General features: G+C 50.1%; 1 protein-coding gene across 12 annotated transcripts in view; it reads right to left on the bottom strand.

Annotated features, from left to right (window-relative positions):
• Window positions 1-25436, bottom strand: part of CACNA1A (calcium voltage-gated channel subunit alpha1 A) — a 345736-nt gene that overhangs the window by 38260 nt on the left and 282040 nt on the right. For all 12 annotated transcript variants that reach the window (XM_060297032.1, XM_060297031.1, XM_060297037.1 and 9 more), the window contains 8 exons: window positions 21931-21990; window positions 21054-21160; window positions 12437-12536; window positions 9772-9932; window positions 7147-7284; window positions 5204-5405; window positions 3563-3727; window positions 1175-1285 (listed from right to left, as the gene is read on the bottom strand). In XM_060297032.1, the coding sequence (XP_060153015.1) occupies window positions 1175-1285; window positions 3563-3727; window positions 5204-5405; window positions 7147-7284; window positions 9772-9932; window positions 12437-12536; window positions 21054-21160; window positions 21931-21990 (1044 nt within the window). The remainder of the gene's footprint in view (window positions 1-1174; window positions 1286-3562; window positions 3728-5203; window positions 5406-7146; window positions 7285-9771; window positions 9933-12436; window positions 12537-21053; window positions 21161-21930; window positions 21991-25436) is intronic.

A 25436-nucleotide genomic window follows, 5' to 3' on the forward strand; every position in this document is an offset into this window, starting at 1 on the left:
TCCTTCGAGGGAGAGGCAGAGGATGGGCCTTTCTTGCAAAGGAGGAGAGAGAGGTGAGGTGACATAGCCTGGATATGATTGGACTCGAGGTCTCTCTGGTGCCAAAGCCGACAGCTTTCACCACCTTGGGAAGCCGAGGTATGACCCCAGTCTCGGTCTGACACCACGGGCTGTAGGTCATTCTCTTCAGAGAGGTGAGCTAAGCATATCCTCAAGTCCTTCACAGTCAGGCCTCTGTATCCGCGGGTCCCACATCTGTGGATTCAACCAATTGCCAATCACATTGGTTGACTCCGTGGATGCAGACCCTGTGGATATGGAGGCCTGACTTACCTGCAACCTCTGGGATGCGATATGAGAACATCTGATTTTTATCAGTGACACAGATCATATTGGTAATCCTGCGGGGGTTTGCTGTCTACTTTCAGGACGGAAGGAAAAGCAAAAGTCCAGTTAGCAGCTGGTGAAAAATAAAGATGGAATTTTTTTCACCTCTAATTTCCTGGGCTCCCTCACCCCACTCTACATCCATAGATCCCTTAGGGGCTCAATGGGCCTCGGGTTAAGACCACTTGCATTAGTGGGAGACGAAATCAAGTTAGTAGGTCATGAACTGCATTAAAAAAGGAGGGGCGTGACTTCCCTGGTGGTCCAGTGGTTAAGATTCTGCGTTTCTACTGCAGGGGGCGTGGGTTTGATCCCTGGTCGGGGAACTAAGATCCCAAGTGCCGGCCGGGGAGGAAAAAAAAAGTGGCGGGGGGGACATGGAATCAAGGAGATAGACAACTTCAGAGTATAGGGCGTGTGCTAAGGGGAGATACAGATTCTGTGAATATTTCATTTTGGTTGTCTGTTTGTACGTCTGAGTACTGGGCTCCACTGCCAAATGTATTTCTTACTGCGACTGTGGCTAGAACAGTTTGAATGCTGTGGACTTGCCTGTCTGAATCTCAGTTTCCTTATCTGCAAAATGAATCATTACCTGTCTCATCGCATCATTTAATAATCGATATGTGCCTGACACAGAGTTTGGAATCTGTGCACATTGGAGGGATGCTCAAGTCACCATTGGGTTCGGGGGCTGAGGGACCAGGTGGGGAGACCACCACCCAGCACCCAGTGCCCCTCTGGGCTTTCCCTTAACCCACAGCTCTAGCTCCAAGGCTGGACTTACCAGAATCCCAAAAGCCATGACTTTGAGAACACATTCCAGAGAGAAGAGGGAAGTGAAGACAATGTTGAATACCCTCAGGGCATTTTCATAAGCAACAGAGGCCCCGTAGAACTAGAGGAGAAAGGAAGTAGAGCAGTGGGGTCAGTGGGCACAGTGTCGAGGACCAGGGCTGGGGTGGCTTCGTGGCTGCCCTTTCCCCGGGGCAGGCAGGACTCGGACACTTGGTTTCCCTATTGATGTACTGTGGAACCAGCCCGGGCCCCAGGCAAGCTCTTCACTGGCTGGGCTACTCTTTTCAGGTCAAAACAAAAATTCCTTTCTTGAGTCCTATCTTAGCAGCCGAGATCGCGGGAGAGCCTGGCCCTATCGATGGGCCTCCTGATGGGATGCAGGATGTCTACAGCATCCTCTTTGCAGTCAGTTCTTTTTTTCTTTCCAGATGTCTTTTTAAATTATTACCTGCACACTCCTATGAGACCACTTCCCAGACCAAGACGTAGAACATTTCCAGCACCCTTCCCAAAAGTTTTCTTGCACCCCTTCCCAGTTGATAACCCCCGCCCCCCGCCAGAGGTAACCGCTCTTCTGACTCCTTATGACTCTTGCCCACACTAATCAGATTTGAACCGATAACCTTTACATCTAACTACCAGGTTACAGGAAATCCAGCAGATGGAGGAAACCAATGCACCCAGAGGTGGGACAGTTTTCATTCAGCTCATCTGGTTTCCTCAAAAAGTTAACAGCGCGGGGTGGTGGGGGGGCGGGGGTGGGGCAGAGGACAGAGATTTAAAAATGAAAAACTGGAGACCGTGTGTAGCCATTTAGATCTTGGCTCAAAAAACAACTCACTGTAAAAGACGTTTTGGGGACAATTCAATATGGATCTTACGGTGCTAACACTAAGCTTGTCAGGCATAAGCACATGTAGGAAAATGTTCTGATTACTTTGGAAAGCACACTGAAGAATTTAAGTGTGAAATAGTGTGGTGTCTATCATTTAAAACACTTTAAAAAATAGATGAAGTGTCCAGAATAGGTACATCCGTAGAACACAGATTAGTGGTTGCCAAGGGCTGGGGGAAGGGGGATAGGGAGTCACTGGTAATGGGGATGGGTTTCCTTTTGGGGTGATGGAAATGTTCCGGAAACAGATAGGGGTGGTGGTTGCACAGCATCGTCAATGTACCAAATGCCACTGAATTGTACACTTTAAAGGGTTAACGGTAGGTTATGTGAATTTCATCTCAATTTTTAAAACATGAGAAAAAAAAATAGATGAAGCAAACATAGCAGAATGTTCCAGATGGGTAACTCTGGGTGATGGAGACTGGGTATTCACAAGCGCCTGGATACTCAGGATGTGGTCCAGGGACCTGCAGCATCCGCATCACCGGGATGCTGGTTGGAACTGTGGAGCCCCAGACCCACCCAGACCTGCTGAACCAGAATCTGCATTTTCACAAGATGCCCAGCTGATCTGTGAGCAGTTTGAGAAGGGCTGTGCTGTTCTATCTTTCTGTCTTCTGTTTGTTTGAAACTGTTATGTTCCTAACAATGAAAAGACAAAGCACTTGCTTATGGAGATGAATTTTCAGGTGAATACAGGCACCGCTTTTTTACCAATTCAAAAAATCAACAGCTAAATTTGTTGAGTGTTTTTGAGAATTGAGAAATGTGCTAACGTCTTTGCAGAAGCTTTCTTATTCAATCCTAATCCCCACAGGGGGCAAGGAACGTGCTATTATTATCCTTCCCATTTTATTGACAGGGAAACTGAGGCCCTGAGATGCCACTGGTCACTACTGCAAGGTTAAATGGTGAATTAAATGGCAGAGCTGGGCTCACATTCAGGCTTTTGGTCTCCAAAGCACAGGGTGAGAGGTTTTGACTTTTCACCCTGAAGAGGCTCCACGGCCCCGAGGCTCGCAGGGTCTTTACCTGCTCTTCCCTCCTCATTTCTTTCATCAAACATTTATCAAGGGGCTCTTGTTCCCTCTGAGTTAGGCCCTCTCTGAGCCCCTGAAATTCAGGGGTGATCAGTACTTGTCTGGCCCCTCGGAGCTCACAGGCAGGTGGTAGACTATCAGGCAACCCAACACTGATATCGTGGCACGTGAGATAACAGACAGGATGCTTGCAAACACCTCATGCGGTCCTGGGAGGTCAGGGAAGGCTTCCTAGAGGAAGGGCTCTGCAGGGGCAGCTGGAAGGGGCTGGCCAGACAAAGTGGTGGGAACCGTGTGTCAGGCAGAGGGCACAGCAGGAACAGGGGCTCGGCGGTGACACAGAGCGCGGTCTGCCTGGGAAACTCGTAGCCGGTTCTGTTTTGCGTGGGGCAGGGGCGCGGTGGGGATTAAGCGGTGCCTGGGGGGAGGGGGGACTCACCTTCATCATGAGCACGATGGTGTTGAGGGCGATCATGGCCATGATGGTGTACTCGAAAGGCGGGGACACCACGAACTGCCACATACGGTACTGGAAACTCTGCTTGTTCTGGGGCATATGTCGGGTCAGGGGTTTAGCGCTGATGGCGAAGTCAATGCAGGCCCTCTGCGGGACAGAGCACAGCGGTGTGAGGGCCTGAGGCAGGAGAGAGGCGGCTGGACACCCAGCACCCCCCATCTCATTCGATGCAGCTCTTCTGCACGTCTGCCTGGATGTCTGCCTCTCTTGCCCACCCCACACCCCCCATAAGCTCCTCGCCATGAATGTTTTCTTGTGCTGACACTCCCCCATGATCTCATTGAATCCCCTTAGCAAACATGACCAATGGGTACTATCAGTAGCCCCCACTTTGCAGGTGAGGAAAATAAAGGCTCAGAGAGGTTAAGCCTGACGTGGCACAGCTGCCTAGTGGGCGAACCTTGAATTTCAACCAGAGTCTGACATTGAAGCCTAACCATTCTTTTTAAAAATTTTATTGACGTATAGTTGATTTAAAATGCTGTGTTAATTTCTGCTATCCAGCAAAGCAATTCAGTTGCTTTTTTCATATTTTTTTTCTATTATGGTTTATCACAGGATATTCAGTATAGTTCTCTGTGCTGTACAGTAGGACCTTGTTGTTTATCCATCCTATATATAATAGGATTCCTCTGCTAATCCCAAACTCCCAATCCTTCCCTCCGCACCCCACCCCCGGCCCTTGGCAGCCACAAGTCTGTTCTCTATGTCAATGAGTCTGTTTCTGTTTCATAGATACATTCATTTGTGTCACCTTTTAGATTCCACATAAAGTGATACCATATGGTATTTGTCTTTCTCTTTCTGACTTGCTTCGCTTAGTATGATAATCTCTAGGTCCATCCACGTTGTGAAGCTTAACCATTCTTTCTTACCGACTATTTTGCTTCTCCTTCTCTTTGAGGGAAGGAGACAGGGAGGAATAATAATTATTTAGTCTTAGAGGCCAACAAAGCAGAGGAAGAATGCATTCTAGGTCCTCCACCTAGCTTGGATGATTCTAGAGAAGCAAAGGGTCACGCGTATACTCTCTGGTGGACTGGATTTTCATTCATAAATATTCACCACCCCTCCCTGGGGGAGATTATACTTCCCTGCCCCACTGACATCAGACATGTGACTAGCTCTGGCTAATGAAATGTGAGAAGTGACACATGTCACTTCTGGGCACAAGCCACAAGACTTGGACCATGGTTTGCCATTCTCTCTTTTTTATCTGAAGCATCTTAAAGGGGAACCAGAATAAAGATGACATGGAGCAGAGCCACCTGGACATGCAGTCCAATTCCTTTGTGGACATCTGGCATTGAGATGTGAGGGCTGCTTGTTACCGTATCATAACCTAGTCCAAACTGACTGATACACACACAACTTCTCTCTGATGTGTTTTCCTCTGGAAACCCCATGAAGGGCTGCCCTTCATGCAGGCTGGATTCTGCTTGGAGAATGCTGCTGTTCCCTCCCCAGATGCCCGCAGAAGCTGGTTCCTCTGTATGTGTGTGTGTGTGCATGTGTGATGGGGGGTGTCAGTTTTTAAGTGGGGATGTAAGTAGGAAGTGGTACCTCATTTTTCTCCAGGCTGTATTCCTCCATCATTTTGTCCCCCTGCTCCTGGAAGGTGATGATGATCAAGGCCACAAAGATATTGACAAAGAAGAAGGGGAACACTACAAAGTAGACGACGTAGAAGATGGACATCTCCATGCGGTACCCAGGGCTGGGACCCTGGTTCTCAAAGGTGGCATCCACGGAGTGCTTGAGGACCCTGTGAGGACCGGGGTGGGGAGAGGGGGGAAAGTGAGACAGGGGAACAGAAATGGAGGAAAATATTAAGAGGAAACAGAAAAGAAATGAAGAGTCGTCACTGATTTCTGACTGCAGTCACCGTGGTTACTTTATGAAGCTGTAATCTTTCCACCTCTTTTGCCTGTGGGGAGTGTTGACAGCAATGTCAGTTACTTCTACTGCCCTGTACTGAGGGCCTGTTAGGTGCCAGAAATGATGTTCAACATTTTATTCATTTTCTCAGCAACCTTCTCAGGGAGGTTATTACTGGCTCCGTTTTGCACACAAGGAAACTGAGGTTCGGCTGTAGATCACCCACTGAGATGTGGCCAAGGTGGGATTTGAAACTAGGTTTGTGGTGATGAATGGGAGTGAGTAGGGGGTCACGGAGGTGGGCGCGCGCGTGTGTGTGTGTGTGTGTGTTTTAAGCACAGGTGGTCGTGGGAGCCGAGGAGGGGTAATGAGGATGCACCTGGAAGTGAGTGTGTGCACGGCTGCTCTGTACCCTTGCACACATCACTCACTGCTCCAGCGCTCTGCCTCTAAGGGGCACCATTCATCCTGCAGACCTGATAGATTTGTGTATTAATGGTGACAGCTTTTTGGCAGGTGGCCACAAAGTGCCTTTTTGGAGCAAGATCATTAAGTACATTGCAACGCTTTTCTGACAGATGGAAGTCAAGTCTGTTGAGGAATGGGTGTCTTTAAAAAATTCGCTCAACGGTGCCTGAAGGGCTAGCGCCGGCCCCGCGCGTGTGGACACTGAGTGTGTGCACGGGTGATCAGACAGGCGTGTGTCGGTTGGGGTGTTTGCTGAGCGAGGGAGGGAGGTGAGGATGCTGAAGGTACCCACTGGAATCTACCAAACCTTCAACCTGCATGCAGCCGAGACCTCTGGAGACACTTGCCAGGGGCACAAATTCAGCGGGTGTCAAACCCCTCAGTAATCGAGATCAATAATATTTCACTGTAATATTTAGTATTGCCTGCAACATGTTAAAAAGTCACAAGAAATGCCCCAAAGCCCCTGATGAACAAAATCTCAAAAATTGAAATTTTGAGGCCTTCCTTCGCAATCCAGGGGTTGAGACTCATGCTTCCAATTCGGGGGGCACAGGTTTGATCTCTGGTTGGGGAACTAAGATCCCACGTGCCACGCACCGTGGCCAACCCCCCCCCCACCACCGCAAAAAAAAACACCCCCCAAACAAAAAAAAACTTAAAAAAGAATTAAAGTCTGGACTTGCACAAGTCAGTCTCACCCGTGTCACCCCAGCCTTAGCCCTGTCTGGGACAGATTGGTCCTGTGGTCAAACCGACTTGGAAAATGCCAGGTTCCCACGCCCCTGGCTTGGAGCTTTTTGTTCACCAGCACCGGAAGGGTTAAGAGGATGCGACCGCATGTGTACGTACATGCGGCCTTTCTGTAAATTAGAAACGGTGCCTGTTCTGGGAGCACACAGCCCCATACACTCAAGGGGTTGGCAAGCCAAGCGACCGCTGGATTTCTGCCCCGAGAAGCCCAACCACACCACATACGGCCGATACTGTTCTGCTGACGTCTCGCATCTTGCATTGTCCCCACTTCTGGAAGCCAGGAGCAAACCCCTCCCTCCCTCAGACCTTTCTCAGCACTGGACCCTTTCTTGGACCCTTTCCTCTCCTGCTCACTGGAGGGCCCCCGAGCTCCTCCTGGGGGGCTTTCTGACTGGACCACTTACTGTGGCCAGCCTTCTCCCGTGGACACGGTGAAGAGGGTCAGCAGAGCCCATAGCACGTTGTCATAATGGAACTCATACTTCTTCCACTCTCGGTCCCGCGCCTTCACCTCGTTCTTCTCATAGAGGAGGTACTTGCCGCTGTCACAGAAAGCGGTGACCATTAGTAAATGGAGGGACGCCCGTATTTGGCCACCAGACAGACGGGAGAGGGGGAGGAAGAGGGGCTCACCAGCCCACGCTGCTTCCCACAGCCCAGGAAGCCCGTTTCTCCCTGGAGCTCGTGTGCATCTATTTGGAGATAAATCCACAGATGATGCCACAGCCCTGTGTCCAGTGGGAGAGCCAACTCAGAACCTTGTATCCTTTTCCAACTTGAACACTTCTAGACCCAAGGGTGGGAGCCTCAGGCTTGGGGGGAAGTTGAGAGCAGGGAGGGAGACAGGCACATTTCTGGGTTCATCAGGCCAAGGGGGGCAGCCGCTCGCTCTTCCTTCTCAGGGTAGGAAACAAAGGTTAGCCCCAGACTCCTAGCCCAATGCCCGGGATCCTTCCAAATCCAGGAACCAGCCACCAGAATAACCACCGGCTGCCCTTTGGTGCATAGTAATTGTTGATACTAGCGACAAAAGCAATACTGACGGAGCGCTTGGTCAGTGAGAGGCGCAGCACTTTCCTGGACTGAGTCCAGAACTTTCCATCATGAGGATGACCCAAAGATGGGGGGGATTTCAGATCCACAGTCCCTTAGCCACAATTCCAAACTCCAGAGAGCTCTGAAAACCAAACATTTTTTCCTAATCCGGCGGTTGGCAAGTTCCAGCCTGCAGACCAGATCTGGATCTGGCCCACAAGCTAAGCAATGGTTGTTTACAGTTTTAAGTGGTTGAAACTAAAAGAATTCATTCATGACAGATAAAAATGATAAGAAATTCAAGCTTTAGTTTCCAGAAAGAAAGTTTGATTGGAACACAACCATGCCTGTTGTCCGGGGCTGCTTTGGAGTTGCATTAGGTGCAACGGAAAGTGTATGCAAAGTCAAAGACAGTTACTCTCTGGCCCTTGACAGACAAAGTCTGCCCATCTCTGACCTAATGCGTTTGGCAACAAAACCTGACCCAACTGGATGTGAGGCTCTTTGGACTTGTTATTTATCCCATTTGGTGCAAACAGTTGTATGTTCCCAGGCAGAAATATTGCATTTGATCACAGGGCTGCCTTAATTTAACTGTGTTGTGTGCTGTGTGGGACATGCACCCCAGAATATTTCTAAAAATCTCAAAGTATTCTGAATTTTGAAACACATCTGCCTATAAAGGTTTCATACAAGGGAACCGAGATGTGTATTAATATCCCCTACTTGACAAAGGTGGCAACTCAAAAGTTAAGCAACCAGCTCATGGCTCATCCTGAAGCCATGGGTCAGAGGCTCCTATTCCAAAACTGTCTTTCTTTCTACTTACAGATTCAAGCTGGTTGTAATCGGGTCACCCCCAACGCCCAACACCTCAGTTTCCAAGCCCAGGATGAAATGGAGAGGACCCTATGGTCCTTCCCCCTCCATGTCCTTAGCCTGCCTTTTGTCTATGCAAAAACTTTAGCCAAAGAATGAGTTTAATTAGAAAAGTGAGAAAATGCAGAAGCAAAGGAAAACAGTCAAAGGAGACCAAATAATAATAGTTTAGTCACTAAGCATAGTCAAGGACCTTTAGTTCCTTCTCAAGGGCTATAGATAATATTCTGAGCCATATCCTTTGATCTGTCTCATAGATACTGAAACCCCACCAGGTAGAAGAAGTCAACTACATGATGACCAGACTGTAGCCATGACAAAAGCTGCCACAATTCTGAGAATTGGCCTCAAGGAAATGGGAAAAATCTGACCCTGGAACTGAAGATTGACTGTACTTAAAACAATCAAGGTGACGCTGATCAGACCACCACATGACCAATTTTAAGATGACTGTCAGGGCTTCCCTGGTGGCGCAGTGGTTAAGGATCCGCCTGCCAATACAGGGGACACGGGTTCGAGCCCTGGTCCGGGAAGATCCCACATGCCGTGGAGCAACTAAGCCCGTGAGCCACAACTACTGAGCCTGCGCTCTAGAGCCCACGTGCCAAAACCACTGAAGCCCACGCGCCTAGAGCCCGTGCTCCGCAACAAGAGAAGCCACGGCAATGAGAAGCCCGCGCACCGCAACGAAGAGTAGCCCCCGCTCGCCGCAACTAGGGAAAGCCACGCACAGCAACGAAGACCCAACGCAGCCAAAGATAAATGAATAAAGTAAATAAATTAAAAAAAAAAAACAGTTGACTGTCACAGCTGACCGTGCTGTTTCTACATGTAGCTCCCTCTCTCCATCTATAAAAACTTTTGTCCACTGGTTGTCAGCGCGGGGGTAAGTTGGCCTCTGGACGAGAGTCTGCCCTCCCTGCACCAACCCCCCCCCCCCTGCCCGCAGTTGCTGGCAAAATAAAGCAAACGTTCCTTTCTACCAACTTTGCCTCTTTAGTGGCTTTTGAGCGGCGAGCAGCCGGACCCCACTTTCGGTTACAAAGAGACTGGTGCATCTGGCCGCCCCCTACCTGCCAGCCCCCATGGGGATGCCTAGGAGAGCCAAGACTCACCGGCAATCTTTCTCAAACTCCTTGGACTCATCGGTGCAGTGGAAGAACTTGCCCTTGAAGAGCTGCACGGCCACCACGGCAAAGATGAACATGAAGAGCATGTAGACGATAAGGATGTTGAAGACGTTCTTGAGTGAGTTCACAACGCAGTCAAACACGGCCTGGCGGGTGGGGTGGAAGGGACAGCGTGAGGGGCTGGGAACAAGCACGGCCTCCACCTCCAGCCGCTCATCACACCCAAGTATTGTCATTAGTCCTATTTTACGGGCAAGGACGTGATCCAAGTTCCTCGGTTAAGGCCACGCGGTTCTGAGAAACGTTGGGGCTCGGCCCGATTCTGAGTTTTTATGCATCGAAACCCCCCCAATTTTAAGCCCTGGGAAATGGGGCCGCTTCTCTGAGCTTCTCCAAGGTAAGCTCATGGCTCTTCAGGGCAAGAGGAAAGGTCCTCGATGGAGATGTCATTTCCTGTTCATTCTGTGTCCCTGCTTCACGTCACTCCCCTCCCCATAATCTGGAGTTGCGGTCCCCTCCCTTTTGCCCACTGATCACTTGGGGGCGCTCTGGATTTGCGAGCTGACTTCACGTGCCCTGCGTAAGATGGAATCCTTCCGTCCTCCTCTAGAGAAGGCAGGGGTCCCAGCCTGGAATGTCCCCCACCGCATTCTGCTATTAATCACCGTGGGCCCTACCTACAAGTAGGCATGAAAGATTGTCAACCTACTGGCATCACACGTTAGCTCTGCCGGCTCCCCCTGGGGGAGAGAGTGCATAGCTTTCACGGGGCTTTCAAAGGGGGCTGTGACCCAGAAAATGGCAAAGAGCCCCTGAACCGACTACTTCTGGGTTCCACATATCTCAATGCAAGCAAGCTTTCCCGTCCAGAGGGCGGCCACATTTCCTCTTTGAATATTTATCAACAAAAAGGGGGCATTCGAATCATTATTTCCCAAATCATGGGGGAGGGGCACACCACCGGTGATATCAGACGTACTTTTAGGTCCTATAGGAGCCCAAGACCAAGTAACACTGAGTCACGTGGTAGCAAAGTTATTCTCTCTCTAATGCTTTCAATCCTTTTAAGTGAAGGAGAAAGTTTTCCTTAGTTGTTACTGTGTTAACACCTAACATTTATACTTTTCCTTTTTTTTTGGCCGCGCCATGCGGCATGCAGGATCTTAGGTCCCTGGCCAGGGATCGACCCTGTGCCCCCTGCATTGGGAACACAGAGTCTTAACCACTGGACCGCCAGGGAAGTCCCTGTACTTTTCCTTTTTAACCAAGAAAGAGCAAGTGTCCATGCTCAAAGCCTTTGTCAGGCAATTATTTTGGGCTAGATTCTAATAACAGTTATCTTATATTTTGAACAGATATTTAGTTTTACCTTCCGTTAACAGTGGGTTTTTGTTTTCCAACTTAAGAAACTTGACAAGCATTTCCTTTTAAAATAAATCCACTCAGGTAAAAAATAAAGTGACTTAAAGCAACGTATTAAGAAAGAGATAATACAGGTGCTCCTCAGGTGCATCATAAATTGAAAAGGGGTGTTTGAATGACTAGATTTCATTTCCTTCCCTCCTTTTTTTTTTTTTGAAACAACAAGCTTTTGGGAAATTCTGGTTCATGCTATTTTTTTCAAGTTTCATTTATTTATTTATTTATTTATTTATTTATTTGTGGTATGCGGGCCTCTCGCTGTTGTGGCCTCTCCCGTTGCGGAGCACAGGCTCTGGACGCGCAGGCTCAGCGGCCATGGCTCACGGGCCTAGCCGCTCCGCGGCACGTGGCGTCTTCCCGGACCGGGCACGAACCCGTGTCCCCTGCATCGGCAGGCGGACTCTCAACCACTGCGCCACCAGGGAAGCCCCTATTTATTTTTTTTAACTGAAGTATAGTTGCTTTACACTGTTGTGTTAGTTTCTGCTGTACAGCAAAGTGAATCAGCCATACGTATACATATATCCCGTCTTTTTTGGATTTCCTTCCCATTTAGGTCATCACAGAGCACCGAGTAGAGTTCCCTGTGCTAAACAGTAGGTTCTTATTAGTTATCTATTTTATACGTAGTAGTGTATATATGTCAATCCCGATCTCCCAGTCCATCCCACCCCGCCCCCCCTTTCCTCCTTGGTATCCATACGTTTGTTCTCTATATGTCTGTGTCTCTATTTCTGCTTTGCAAATAGTTCATCTACACTATTTTTTCTAGATACCACATATATGCATTAATATACAATATTTGTTTTTCTCTTTCTGACTTACTTCACTCTGGTGGTTCATGTTATTTTGGAACAGGAGATATTGGACCCTAGAATAGGCAGGTGAAAAGTTAAAGGTTATGTGGGACCAGAAACCTAGTTTCCTGCTTCCCAGAATAGGGTTATGCCCTGTTTTTATCCACATGATGCCTTCATGGGAATTAAGAAAAGGGATCTCAACTTTGCAAGAGACATTTCATCTATTGGAAAATTACCATGATATACAGATTTTGTTCCATTAACTCACTTTACTGCCATCTACTGGAGAGTTGTAGTAATAAGTATATCCATATATAATGGCTGTGCTGTTAGCAGCATCCCTTTCAACGAACTGTCCTTGAGCAGTGTGCAACCTGCTCAACTGTACGTGGCAACCCTGATAGATCTTCCACATACCCCAATCTCACCTTGAGCTTTGGCAACCGCTTGATGGTTTTAAGAGGTCGTAGCACCCGAAGGACTCGGAGGGATTTAATCGTGTTGATGTCCTTTCCTTTGCTATTGCCACTGTGGAGGGATGTTAGAATGGGGAGAAGGGAAAAGAGGGAGCCAAGGTCAGGCTGGGTGGTGGGTGGTCCACAGCCCCAAGTGGCCCCACCCTCCCAGGCTTAGGAGTCTGGGGTGGGCCTGGCATAGCCATGTCCTTCCTGGAGAAGAGTAGTCAGCTCCCCTGATCCATCTGGGCTCAAGAGCTAGTGAATAGATGGCCCTTTGTGGTTTTGGTCTCAGGGTTTGTTGAGGGCCCTGGCTGAGCCTGTACAGCTGCATGGGGTGGCTCTTGGATCCAGCATGAGGAGGTTGGCTGCCCCCTGTGTGCTCTCTTTGGAGGTGGTCTTAGTGAGCTTTTAGAAAATGGGATTCCTCCCTCTTCCAACAGGATGCAGGAAATGCTTAAAGTGGCCTTTAAACCAGAGCTCCCTTCCCCCACCCCCTGCCCCAATATTCCCTGAGCCCACAGGAGCAGAAGGAACCAGAACATCAGATGTCGAATCTCTGCCTCATTCTTTCAGGGTATCTGAGCTCAGACTGCTGCATAGGGGTTCAGTCCAGGGTCTACTGGGCCTGAGTCTTAGCACTGCAGATGTCATGACACCCTTAACCAACCATGATTCAAGCGCCCCGAAAAGGAAGGCATTGGGTGTGGCCATCAAAGGCTTGTGATTAATGGAACTCACCACCCACCCAGCTGCCCAAGCCAGAAACCCAACACTCGTGTTCAGCTTCCTGTCCTCCATCCTCATCCCCAATGGGTCACCCTCCTACACATGGCACCATCATAGGTCAGACCCCCATCATCCACCTCCCAACTTCCCCCCCCCCCAACTCCCTGTCTCTCTCTTCTTCCATCTTTTCTGCACACAGTGGCCAAAACCAATGACCATGTCACTCTCCTACTCCGACTCCTTCCGGAGCAGCTGAATTCCTAGAAGTGCAAACCCCTAGCTCGGCATTCAAGGCTCTTAGGAATCGAGTCCAACTTACCTTTCTGTTTGCATTCCCATTGATTACTACACAACCCAAGCCCCAGCCACATTCTTTTACTTCTGTTCCCTCTGCTAGAAATGCCCTTCCTCCACGTCTTCATTCACAGAACGATGCAGCCCTCAAAGGCCAAGGTAAATGTCCCTTCATCTGACAGCCTCCACTGACGGCCTCTGGGCTCTGCCAAGCCCCAGTGCTGTTTCAGAATCACCTTTGTTCCTGTCATTGGCTTCTGGCTTTAGACAGAAAACTCTTCAAAGGTGAAACTGTGATTTCTTCTCCTATGTGTTCATTTTCCCTTTAACCTTGGTTCTTGTCTCTGCCCCCAGCATGTGCCTGGTGTGTAGCTTCAGGACACATGTGAATGGGTCCAGATCAGAGGTCTTTGGGGGCCAGTTAGCAAACATCTCCCTACAGTTCTCTAGGGTCATGACTAGAGCTGCCCCAGAGACACCCACCGTGGTGTGCCCAGGTATCCAGGTGCAAAAATATTCTTCGTGACATTTGCTTTTTCTAGGGTTCCTTTTTCTCATCTTTCAGAGAAAAGAGAATTGGACTTTAACCTGCCAGCCACAACTGTGCTCCAGGATTCAGCAGTCTGAACATGGGATTTTCTTTTCTAAACCAAAGTCATCAATCATTAGTATCTCAAGGCTGTGCACCCAAAGTATGAGACACACATCAGGAGAGTCACCGAGATATTTTCAGGCAGATCACGAACACAATTAAGGAACGGGATCACACAGGGAAACAGCTATGTTTTCTTCATGTTATCTTTCAGGCCTCCCGTTGTGGTCAGAGAGGAAGTTTCTGCTATGCGTTCATAGGTCTTTAATGCCTCCCTAACACGAATTTCCCTTTTAACAAAGAACCCAGCTTGAATGTAACAACTTGTCACGCAACTGTTTCATTCTTGTTGGATTCACTTTTGCGGTTGCCTGTTCTAACTGAGGTTAACAATACTGGTTGTAAGGGGATGGCATAAAGTGTTCTAGCAAAACTAAAATGAAGTTTAGACTATGTGTTGGTGGAAAAAACGTCAAGGAAGTGGACATCTAGGTTGTACGTGGAACGGGCTAAAATCTTCATGGGCCAAACTGCTAACATTTGGGAACACACCTCCTGGGGCACATCTACTCATCTAAAAATGACTCCACGGGCATTCTGGGGGTCTCTCTCCTAGGAGGCATTTCTCCCTGGGGAGAGGCTGAGAACAATCCTGTTTGTTGAGACACCGAGGAGAGTGTTCCTGGCAGTTTGGCCCCTGAGCACGCAGGAATGGCTTGACCAAGGTGTTCTTACAGAAAACAACCCGATTTTCAAATCACTTTGCTGAGAGTGTAGATGCTTCTGTTGGGGGTGGGGGGTTACTTACTCCTCTTCAAGCCCAAGCCCTGGTTGTTTGGACTGTCCACGCTTCTCCCATCTGGGAAGCTGGACATTCACTCCCCTGATAACTCCCCATCCGGCTCGTCTGCCCTATTGAAATAAGACCATGGGGAGACCCCCTTCCACGCCCTTTATGTTCTCTTCCAAGAACTGGGCTAAATGGTGGGTCCTGATGAGAGGCAGTGGCCAAGACCCCTCCAGGCTCCTGCCCCTTGGGGAGCAGGCTGAGGGGACTCTGGTCACTGCAGGCGACAGGACGGTGGCAATGACACAAGGCTACAGAAACAGGCCCAGAACCAGTGCGGCTGCATCAGAGCACAGAGAACGAGACAGAACAAGAGAGAGAGAGAGAGAGAGGGAGAGAGAGAGGCACTTTACCGTGTACTGCTCCTGGTGACGTGGCGTCGGAGGGAGAGACAGATCGTAAGCGGCCTCAGAAGAAAGAACACAGAACACACACATACGTGCACACACACCTGGGCACTCCCCTGCCCTGCCTGGGCACCAGGAGGAGCCGCCTTAGGCTCGTGGCCCTGGATGGTATCCATCCTTCCATCTGGAAGACGCTTGTTCCGTCCCCTGCCTTTGGCTGGCCCCCGGCACTGCCCAACAGCACCAAGAAAGCCAAATTTCCAAGTAGCAGGACAGCCCCAAATTATCAACTACCAAAGGCAAATTCGCCACTGAAGGTCCCTGCCAAGAGCTGGAGAAAAACCCCTTTTCTCCAGAGGTTCTGGGACTGGAAATTTTTAGAATGTCTTTTTTTTGGCCACGCCTCACAGTACGCGGGATCTTAGCTCCCCGACCGCAGCCCCTGCATCAGAAGTATGGAGTCTTAACCACTGGACTGCCAGGGAAGTCGTTTAGAATGTCTTGCAGGGGGTGAGCTTTGGAGTTAGGGGGACCTGGGTTTGACTCCCAGCACTGCCCTTAATCATTGTTCTCATCTGTAAAACAGACCTTTGGGGGGGCTGATGTTTGATACACAGTAACGATGGCTTTGGCTTTACCCCCTAAGTTATGAAGGAGAAGGGGGGCAGCTAAGAGTTCCAATTTGGGATGAAATTAAGGGGCAACTCTCAAGAGCCTTCTGGAAAAATGTGGGCCTGGGGGAAGCTCTCTGCATCTGGCAGTGGCCCCTTGTACAACTCATCTTTGGAATCAAGGGTCAGTCTCATTATGACCCTCCAACCATGACTGGAGATCAAGGTGCAAGAAACTTGATTGCCATGAGAACAGTGGAAGCCCTACTGCCAAGCAGGTTCTCTACAGAATATCCCACCTGCCACCCCCTTTTGAAGTTAGTGACGTTTCTAAAAACATAACGGGTCTTACAAATATTCCCACTGGACTTTTCTTCCCCCTGCTACCTTTAGCGTTACCTCAGTGGCTTTCAAAGCTTAACATATGTAGGAATTATTGCATAGATAGAATTGTATAGATTCTCCTTTTCGGATTATTGAGGAATTTTTCAGCGACAGTGATTTCTGCCCAGCCTGATGGATGATGTTAGGTGTAATATGTGAGTCTTCTGAATGTCACTGCATCTGTCTGTGGCAAGGTGGTGCCATTATACCCATTTTCCAGATGAGGAAGCTGAGGCTCAGAGAGGGAAAGTGACTTGTCCAAGGTCACACAGCCGGGGAAGTGGCAGACTGAGATTCAAACCCAGGTTTGTGTGTCTTGCACGCTAATCTTCTTTCCATTTCATTACACACACACAAAAGAATGCCTTCACGGGTAGGGGCTGTTTTGAGGATGGGGATTAAAAAAAAAAAAGGCAGCCCGGGGGCTCCTTCTTTGGCTTCCTGGCAGTTGGGTTCCTGAGCACGCAGGAGTGGCTTGATCAAGGTGCTCTGCCAGCCGTGCTGGCCCGCTTTGAGGGAGGAGTGGCAGCCCCAGATGGACTCTTGGCAGTGAGGGCAGGGTCATGATTTGCCAGCTGCTGAGAAAGGTCAGTTGGCTACCCCGTTGCATGGGCACAGAGCGTGATGTCAAGTGTGGTGACTCATGAAATGGTGTGTTAATGGTGGTCGCATGGACACAGCACACAGTCAGTAGATGGAGCAGGACACACGCACACAGATATTTGGGGGAGGTGCAGGAGGGGTGGAAACCGTCGGGAGAGCTTCGACACATCCCTTGGAGGACCACGGGGATCATTTCCCCATGTCCGAGACGGGGCCACAGTCACAGCACTGCAGAATCCTTGCCTCCTCATTCTGCTGACTTGTGAAAGTCTCCATGTTCAGTGCTGGGAGATGGGCAGCAACCCTCAAGCCCTCCACAATCTCTCTGGTCGTCAGTTTCCTCATGTACAAAAGGGGAATAATAAGAGAACTTCCTGCGTGGGGTTGTAAAGATTAAGTAAATGGAAGCTGTTACTATCATTATTACCCAGTCAGGTCTGTCAAAGTTATGGGGAAACTGAGGCACAGAGAGGTTCAGGGACTTGCACATCTAGAGAGAAACCGGACGGCCTTGCTGGAACCTTTTCCTAAAACCATCAGGTTCCTTTAACACTTGTTGGGGTTCTCAGCCTTGTCTATGAGGAGACAGGCACATAGGACAGATAATGTGAGTTAAAAGAACAGAAAGAAAAGAAGCAAAGGACTCTGGGATTGGACACTCAAGTGGAGACTCTCAGAGCAACACCTACTCCTGCCAATGTGACCTCCGTCTGGTAACAAGGAAAGACAATAAGGAAAGTCCTTGTAGGGTGAGAGACCTTCTCAGGTAAGGGAGGCCAGAAAGCTGAAGGCAGAGGGAGGATTCTGAAACTTTTCTGGGGAAAAATGTAGCAGCCTGGGTGGGGGGGTCCCTTCTCTGGCTTTCTGGCAGATTGGCCTAAGGCATGCAGGTGCATGCCAGTTGTGCCTGGCCTGTGGCCCTGCCCTGGAAGAGGAGTGGCAGTGACAGATAGGTTCTTGGCAGTGAGGTGGGGAGGGTGTGGCAGGGGTGGGGTCTCAGGGTCTACCTCTTCCATCCCTGTGACCATCACATAAAGGCGCTCCCCGGGTGGTCAGCTCTTCTAAAACCCCAAGAGAGTCCCCAACACTTGTCAGGACCCCACTGGCAAAATCTCACACACCCCAGTTCCTGCAAGATCCATGAGCTCACTGGGACTCCTAGGGATGACCTTAAATCCCTGTCCAGACCCTTTCCTCACATAGGAATTGAAAAAAACAATTGCAAACAGGGATTTTCAATGGCATTAACTGGCTGGCTTCATGCCTCTAGCAACTTCATAAAACCAGCTTCACAGGTTGACGCTGCAAATACGCTGCTAAATTTCTCTGAGCTGGAGGTTCATTTTGAATATGCCCTTGTATAACTTTATATTTAAAACAAAAACTCAAAGATTAAAAAACAAAATCAGCTCCCTGTGGCAGATTCTTTGGCAGACGCAAAGAACCATTTTGCTCGATTCTGGGTGGAAAAACAATTTTGTTTTCGCAGATTAGGTTTGCTTAAAGTTGAGCCTAATTGTAGCTCCAGGGGAACTGTGGCCCGTCATCGCCAAAGCTCTACGGTGTGAAAGGCTTGTTCCCAGGTCTTTCGAAGGCCACACTTTTCCCAAACTGGGAGGCCAAATGAGGGATGGAGATGGGACAGGGCAACCGTGGGGGCCCCCTCTTCAGCACTGAAGCTTGTTGGCTCCCACAGAGGTCTGGAAGGAAAGTGTCAAGGATGAACTGATGGGCAGCAGACGCTACCTCTATTGTACTACACCCAGTGGTGGCCACGGAGGGCAAAACCCACCACCCAGGGCACAGCTGGCAAAGGGGGGTGTTGTGTGTGGAGAGATGGATGTGGTCTCTTTCTGAGCTCTGGGGGACCTGGGGGCTGCTGGGCAGACGTCATCCTGGAGGGCTGGAGGAAGTGTGGGAGGGATGCTTGCCTGCACTTGCCTTCCCTGGACATGAAGACCACCCCAGGTCAGAACATGGTGGGGACTGGGTTTTTGATGCCAGAGCAAATGGCAGAGTGTCTGCCTTCTCCAGGACATGGGGCCCAGGTTAGGCAGAAGGTCAAGGCGAAGGACAGGATGGAAGGGAGAGAGAGAGAAAAGAGTCTGGAGGAGAGGGAGAGGGAGAAGGAGAGGGGAAGGGGGAGGGGAGACGGGAGGAGGGAGGGGAAGGGGAGGTGGAGAGAGAGAGAGAGAGAGACAGAGAGGGAGTCAGAGAGAGGGAAGGAGAGAGAAAAGGGGAAGGATAAAGAAGGAGAAAGACAGAAACAGGAGCAAGGGAGGGAAGGGGATTTGAGATGGATTCACTCCAGGATGAGGGCAGTCAAATGTTTTGGCTTTTCAGAATCGAAACTTTCTCAGGACCTAGCATGGTACCTGACTGACACCTTGTAGAAGTTGCTCACATAACTGAGGGACAGAGGGAGGAGCATATTTCATTACATTTTCATATACACAGTGTATTACCTTTTAGAATCTTTTTTGGAGAAAGAAATTTGTGCTAACTTGATAAGAAATAAATTGTATCTTGTTTGTATTTTATACATCTCCTAATTCCAATGAGGTAGGTTTGTTTTTTCATTTTTTATTAGTCAGCATTCTGTGAAATTTCTGTGTTAAATCCTGTGCTCACTTACCTATTAAGATTCAGTGTTTCTTATTGATTTGTAATTGCTTTTTATATCTGAAGGCCATGGATACCTCATCTTATTTGTGGTAATCTTTCTCCTCTAATTTCCTGTGCACTTCGATTATTATTAGTATTAAACCTACAGGACATCTTAATGAAAATGTAGCCAAACTTCTTGAAGTTTTGAGATGATCTCTTCCATCGTTCTAATGATCAAATACTCAATTACTTAAAAAAGTGGGAGAGAGAGGAGGAAGAGTGGAAGAGGGACAGAGGAAGAAAGAGAGAAAAGGAGAGGGGGTGGAAAAGAGCAGACACAGAAAGAGGAGGAGAAAGTAGAAGACAAAGAGAAAGGGGGTGGGAAGTCTGGCCAGAGTCAGAAATACATTCAGCTTCCTGACCTTCATGGTACATCTCCACCAGCTCAGAGGCATCCAGAAACTCTGGAGATTTCTTGCTCTTCTGACACAACTTGATCTCACTGTGTTCCCAGGGGAGGCTCTGAGAATGGCCCAGTTTAGCCCTTAAATTGGAAACGGGCCACCACACTGGCCTCCTGAAAAACCAAGTCCTCATTGTTTGGTCAGGTGGGCCATTCAAGGACTCTTCCAGGTCTGCTGAGAAGGGGCCCAGGAGGCAGAGGCAAAGGGGAAGCCCCTGATTTCTCATTATGTAGGTGAGGTGGGTCTGAATCCCTTTGCGACTTTTCTTTCTGGGGATGGTCCACTGTGATGGGCACAGACAGGGTCCCTAAGATTTGTTTCTGGATTAGGGGCTGATTAGGGTTTTTCCATCCTGCCCCAAGCGTCTACAAGTTGAGGAATGTACTGCTAAGTGTGCTACCAGGGCCCTAAGAGCTAATGGCTACTCAGCCCTCGGACGCCATCTTGGAATCGCATCTTGGAACGGCTACTAAGCCTTTGGGCGCCATCTTGGAATGACTGCTGAGCCCTCAGGTGCCATCTTAAAATGGCTGCCCAGAATTCGGGTGCCATGTTGGAATGGCTGCTCAGAACCCAGCTGCCATTTTGACGTGGCTGCCCAGAATTTGGGCACCATCTTGGAGCTGCATGATGAGGCATGACCTTTCAGAGTGTCCTAGGACTGCCAGGAGAAGTTCAAGACACACAAGGGGAGTCATCAGGTCTATAACTACAGGGCCTTCGGGCACAGGGTGGGGATCCAAATTCTCATGCACATTCGTTTCCTGATTGTCTTTTGAGGGGCTCCCCAAAGAGACAGTGGCTTGGGCAGAGCTTGTAGAGCAGAAGGAAGATGAGATGTCCCGGTGGGGCTAGTCTACGGAAAGCAGCAGAGCAAGGGGTCGGTGGCATGGCTGTGTGAGGAGGTAGAAGGTGGGAGGCCTTCTCCTTCTTCCTCCGTGGTGGCCATCATGCAAAAGCCAATCGAAGCTCTTCCCGGTGGCATGCGGATGCCTCCCACCACCCTGGAGCCCACTCTCCCCTTCTCTACACCCCGAGAACACGTCCCCTGATTCAATGGGCTGGGGACGGAGGGACGAAGAGGCAGGAGGAGTCCTCGAGAGGACACTTACGTGAAGGCAAAGGCCACCAGGGCCCCACTGACCACTATGAAGTCGAGAATGTTCCAGAGGTCACGGAAGTAGGCACCCTGGTGCAGGACGAGCCCCAGGTCGATCATCTATGGGAGGAGAAGAGACAGCGCTCTGATCCCTCATCCCCACCCTGGGGACCAAGATCCACCCTTTAGCCTCAGGAGGAAGGGCAACAGGAGGGGGCATGGTAGTCAGTGGGACCACCTCATCCTGAAGGGCTGGGACAGTGGCCAGAGGACTTGGGGGAGGAGTGAGAGCCCCTGCCCAAGGCACCTTCCCACCTTGTGAAAGGTAGTTCTGACTTGCTGGTTCTTAGGTCAAAACCTTGGGATCCCCCTGGGTTCCTCACCCCACATCAGATACATTAGCAAATCCTGTTGGTTCTGCCTTCCAAACCTTCCAAGAATCTGCCGACTTTTCACCACCTTCTCTGCCACCACCCTGGGCTGGTCCCCATTATCTCCTGCCTGGACCAGTGCAATCGCCTGCTCCCAGTTCTCTTGGGTCCCACCCACCCTGCTCCCCCTCTCAAGCCTGCCCTCCCAGAGAGGCTAGAGGGTGGCTGTGAACACCTGAGTCCAATCATGTCCCTCTGCTCAGAACCTTCCATGGCTCCCACCTCACTTGGGATAAAAGCCTAAGTCCTCCCTGTGGCCCCCAAGTTCCTGCATGATTCGTCCCTCCCTGTGCATCTCCCTGACCTGGTTTCCCCACCCTCCTCTCTCACTCCTTCTGGAGGCACCAGCTTCCTTGATGTTCCTCAAACACACCAAGCATTTCTAATCTCTGGGGTGAGGCTCCTGCACCAGGGTGGCATTCTTGAGGGTGCAGAATCCTGTGGAGCCCTGGCACTCACCTTGATCACCATCTCAAAGGTAAAGACGCCTGTAAAAACGTAGTCAAAATATCGCAGTACCTGCAGGGGATAAAAGCAAGGGAGCAGCCGATCACTGGCTTGCTCCAGCAGAGCCCCCCGTGCACCTATCCTTGGTCCACTGGGGTGTGTGGCCTCCAACAAAGTCCCCAGGGAGCAGAATCTCCATCCACATGAGGAAATGCTGCATCCATGTACAGTTGGGCAGGTCGTGCACTACCCAAGGGCCTCCTCCCACTGTCTCAGAGCAGATTTGTATGTTGTGACTGAAACTGTCCAGCAGATGGCAGCAAAGTCCTAGCAAAAAAAATCACTCTACCAGGCTGGTCTGCTTACCAAAGGAAAGGGCGCCTTTTTTATTTGCCCAAAGCACTATATGGACTAGAGGTGGCCCCAGGGAAGTTCAGGGAGGACTGCATCTCTGTGGGTGACAGGTCTGATCCCCCAGTGCCTCTGACCTGCTGGGTCTCCTGGGTGAGTAACTGTTCCCACACAGGGTTTCCTAAACATGATTAGCCGTCCAGGACAGACACTGGGGACAAACCTCACTGTGGTGCCCAACTCCCTCCCCACTCCGGGGCCACACACTCAGCAGGGTGGGTTGATTCTCCCTCACCCCACCACTTTACACAAGACCAGGCATTAGTGGTTTCTGTCTGGACGGGCAACATCCTGCACTCTGGCCCCTTTCCTGGCCATGCCATAGCACATCCATGGTGTGACCCTGGCATGAGGATGTTGAGTGTGCTGGCACAGTGCCCAGCACGTGGTAAGCGCAGGGGACTGACTTCATCAGATTTGCCTTGGAGAAGTAAGGGCTGGTAATTACTAAGGATGGCCACCAGAGGGCGCCTGCGAGCACTCAAGTCAGGTCACCCACCACCCTCTTCTCTGCTCAAGAACCCTCTGTGGCTCACACCGCACTCGGGTAAAAGCCAAAGTCCTCCTCGTGGCCTCCAAGGCCCTGCACAATCTGCCTGGCCACCTCCTTGCCCTCATCTTGTCCTACTCTCCCCCTTGCTCACTCTGATTCTGCCACCCTGGATGTTCTCACCTCAGGGCCTTTGCACAGGCTGTTCCCTCTGCCTGGAATGCTCTTCCCCATGTTCCAACTGATTCCCTCTCTCTCCTCCTTTATGACTTGGCTCAAATATCACTTTCTCAGTGAGGCCTTCCCTGACTGCCTGTTTAAAATTCCACCAAGTCTACCCCTTCCCCCATATCCCTCATCCCTAGCACTTATCACATCCTGACACACTATTTGTTATAGTTATTAATAATCTCACTGTCCACCTCCCCAACCTGAAAGTCAACCTCACAAGGGCAGGGATGTTTATCTGTCCCTGTGGCATCTCCAGCTTATAGTACAGGGCCAGGCATACTCAAGAAATGTTTGCTGAATGAATGCATGAATAGCTGGGGCTGCACTGGGTCCTGCAGGAGCTGGGATCTGTGATCTGTGTGGTCACCACTCACATTCTCATTATGTGTGGTGCTTGAAGGGCCATTGGAGACCAGAGCGGCCAGGATGGCTAACTTCCTGGGATGTGCAGCAAGGGGCTGGAAGGTTCTGGGAAGGCTGAAGGGATGGTGGTGGGAGAGCATTTCAGGTGCACCGGGCAGAGGGCACAGCACGGATAAAGGCCCGGTGCTCTGTGAGCTCTGAGATGGCAGGGACTGTCTCATACCCTGTCAATCCTTGATGTTTAGCTCAGCACGTGGCACACAGTAGTTGCTCATTAAATAATTACTAAATAAAGCAATGAATGGAAGGAAAGGAGGAAAGAAGGAAGGAAAGGAGGTGGGGGAAAGGCAGGCCAGGTGGTCAGCTGAATCCAATTCTGGAGAGCTTAATAAGTGGAGCAAGAGGAAATCAAAAGACCAAGAAATTAGGTTCAAAAGTATCTAACATGTAGATCTTTTTGACCTCTACAAAAGGCAATTTTCTGTGGCTCACTGGAATCCAAAAAGGTTCTCAGTCTCATTTATCACAGGGAAATGCAAATCAAAGTCCCAATGAGATTCCACACCCACCAGGTTGGCTAAATGAGAGAGCTGACAGCACCAAGTGTGGGCAAGACCGTGGAGCAGTGGGAGCCTTGTACGTTGCTGGTGCGAGTAAACATTCTGGCTGCATCTTCGGGGCCAACCTCATGTAGATTCTATGTATGATCCAGAAGCTCCGTTTCTGGTTTTAGACCCTGGAGAAAGTCAAGCCCAGGGGCCCCATGGTGGGGGTAGGGGATGCCCTGACAGCATTCTAAACTGCAGACAATCCAAACGTGTGTCAAATGGAAGATGCGTAAACACATGATGGCATGGAGTGGAACATTCAACAGCAACGGAAAAGAATGACTGTCACCACCAGCATCAATACATGCTCATCTCATGGTGGACACGATTTTGGGTGACAGAGAGATGCATAGAATGTATCCCATCTGTTCAGTGTTAGAAACAGGCAAAAAAATCCTAGTGTTTAAGGAGGCACGTACAGGTGGGAAAATCAGAGCAGCTAAGAAACGCTCCTTCCAGAAGTGGGGATTTTGATACCTCTAAGGGAGGGTTTTTCAAGTCCTGTTGACAATAGGGGTCAGGTCATTCTCTGTGGTGAGGCTGCCCTGTGCGCTGCAGGGTGATGAACGGTGTCCCTGGTCCCCACCCTCTCGATGCCAGTAGCAACCCTCCACCTGTCCCAACTCACAACACCCAAACGTGTCTGAAGACCTTGTTCCCACTTGTGGACCGAGCTCCGGAGGGAAGGGATGGGGGCGATCGAAGAGGCGCCTGTGGTCACGCTCAGTTTTGTTCTACTTCTTGGCTTGGGTGGTGCTCACGTGGGGGAGTGCACTTGATAAATGAATGGATCATACGTGTTCTGTGCACTTTTCTGAGGCCTGTTCTAGATCAGCTGATAAAAAGAACTCGGGAGGGGGCCCGGGGTATCAGCTGCTTTACCATGCTCTTGAAGAGAGAGGGCTTTTAGAAAGAAAATTATTATGTTTTCGGCCGCGCGGCATGTGGGATCTCAGTTCCCCAACCAGGGGTCAAACCCGTGCCCCCTGCCGTGGAAGTGTGGAGTCTTAACCACTGGACAGCCAGGGAAGCCCAGAAGAGGGAGGGCTTTGAGGAGAGATGTTTCAACTGTGAGATGGAGCAATGGGGATGGGGCAGGGGAACCGGAGCTCTGCAAACACTCCATGGGGGCTGGTCTGAGCCCTGCCAGGGTTCTCTACAATCCCAGGAGCTGCAGTGGTCCCCCCGGACCCCCCATGCCCATCTCCTCCTTGCCAGAGACAAAGCCTGCTCCAGTCTCCTAGAGCCAGCAGGGGGTTTGCGGATCCCTCCTGGGATGCCCCTTCCCCAAGCCTGGCTCCCTGGGTCCCTAGTTGAAACCAGGCAGCAGGAGATAAGAGAGTGCAGCCTCAGCCCTGCCCTGGTACCAGTTTCCTTCAGGAGGCTTGTTCTAATTATTTCCTTCCATCTCCCCC

This window comes from Globicephala melas, chromosome 3 (genome assembly GCF_963455315.2).
Source record: "Globicephala melas chromosome 3, mGloMel1.2, whole genome shotgun sequence".
NCBI lineage: Eukaryota > Metazoa > Chordata > Mammalia > Artiodactyla > Delphinidae > Globicephala > Globicephala melas.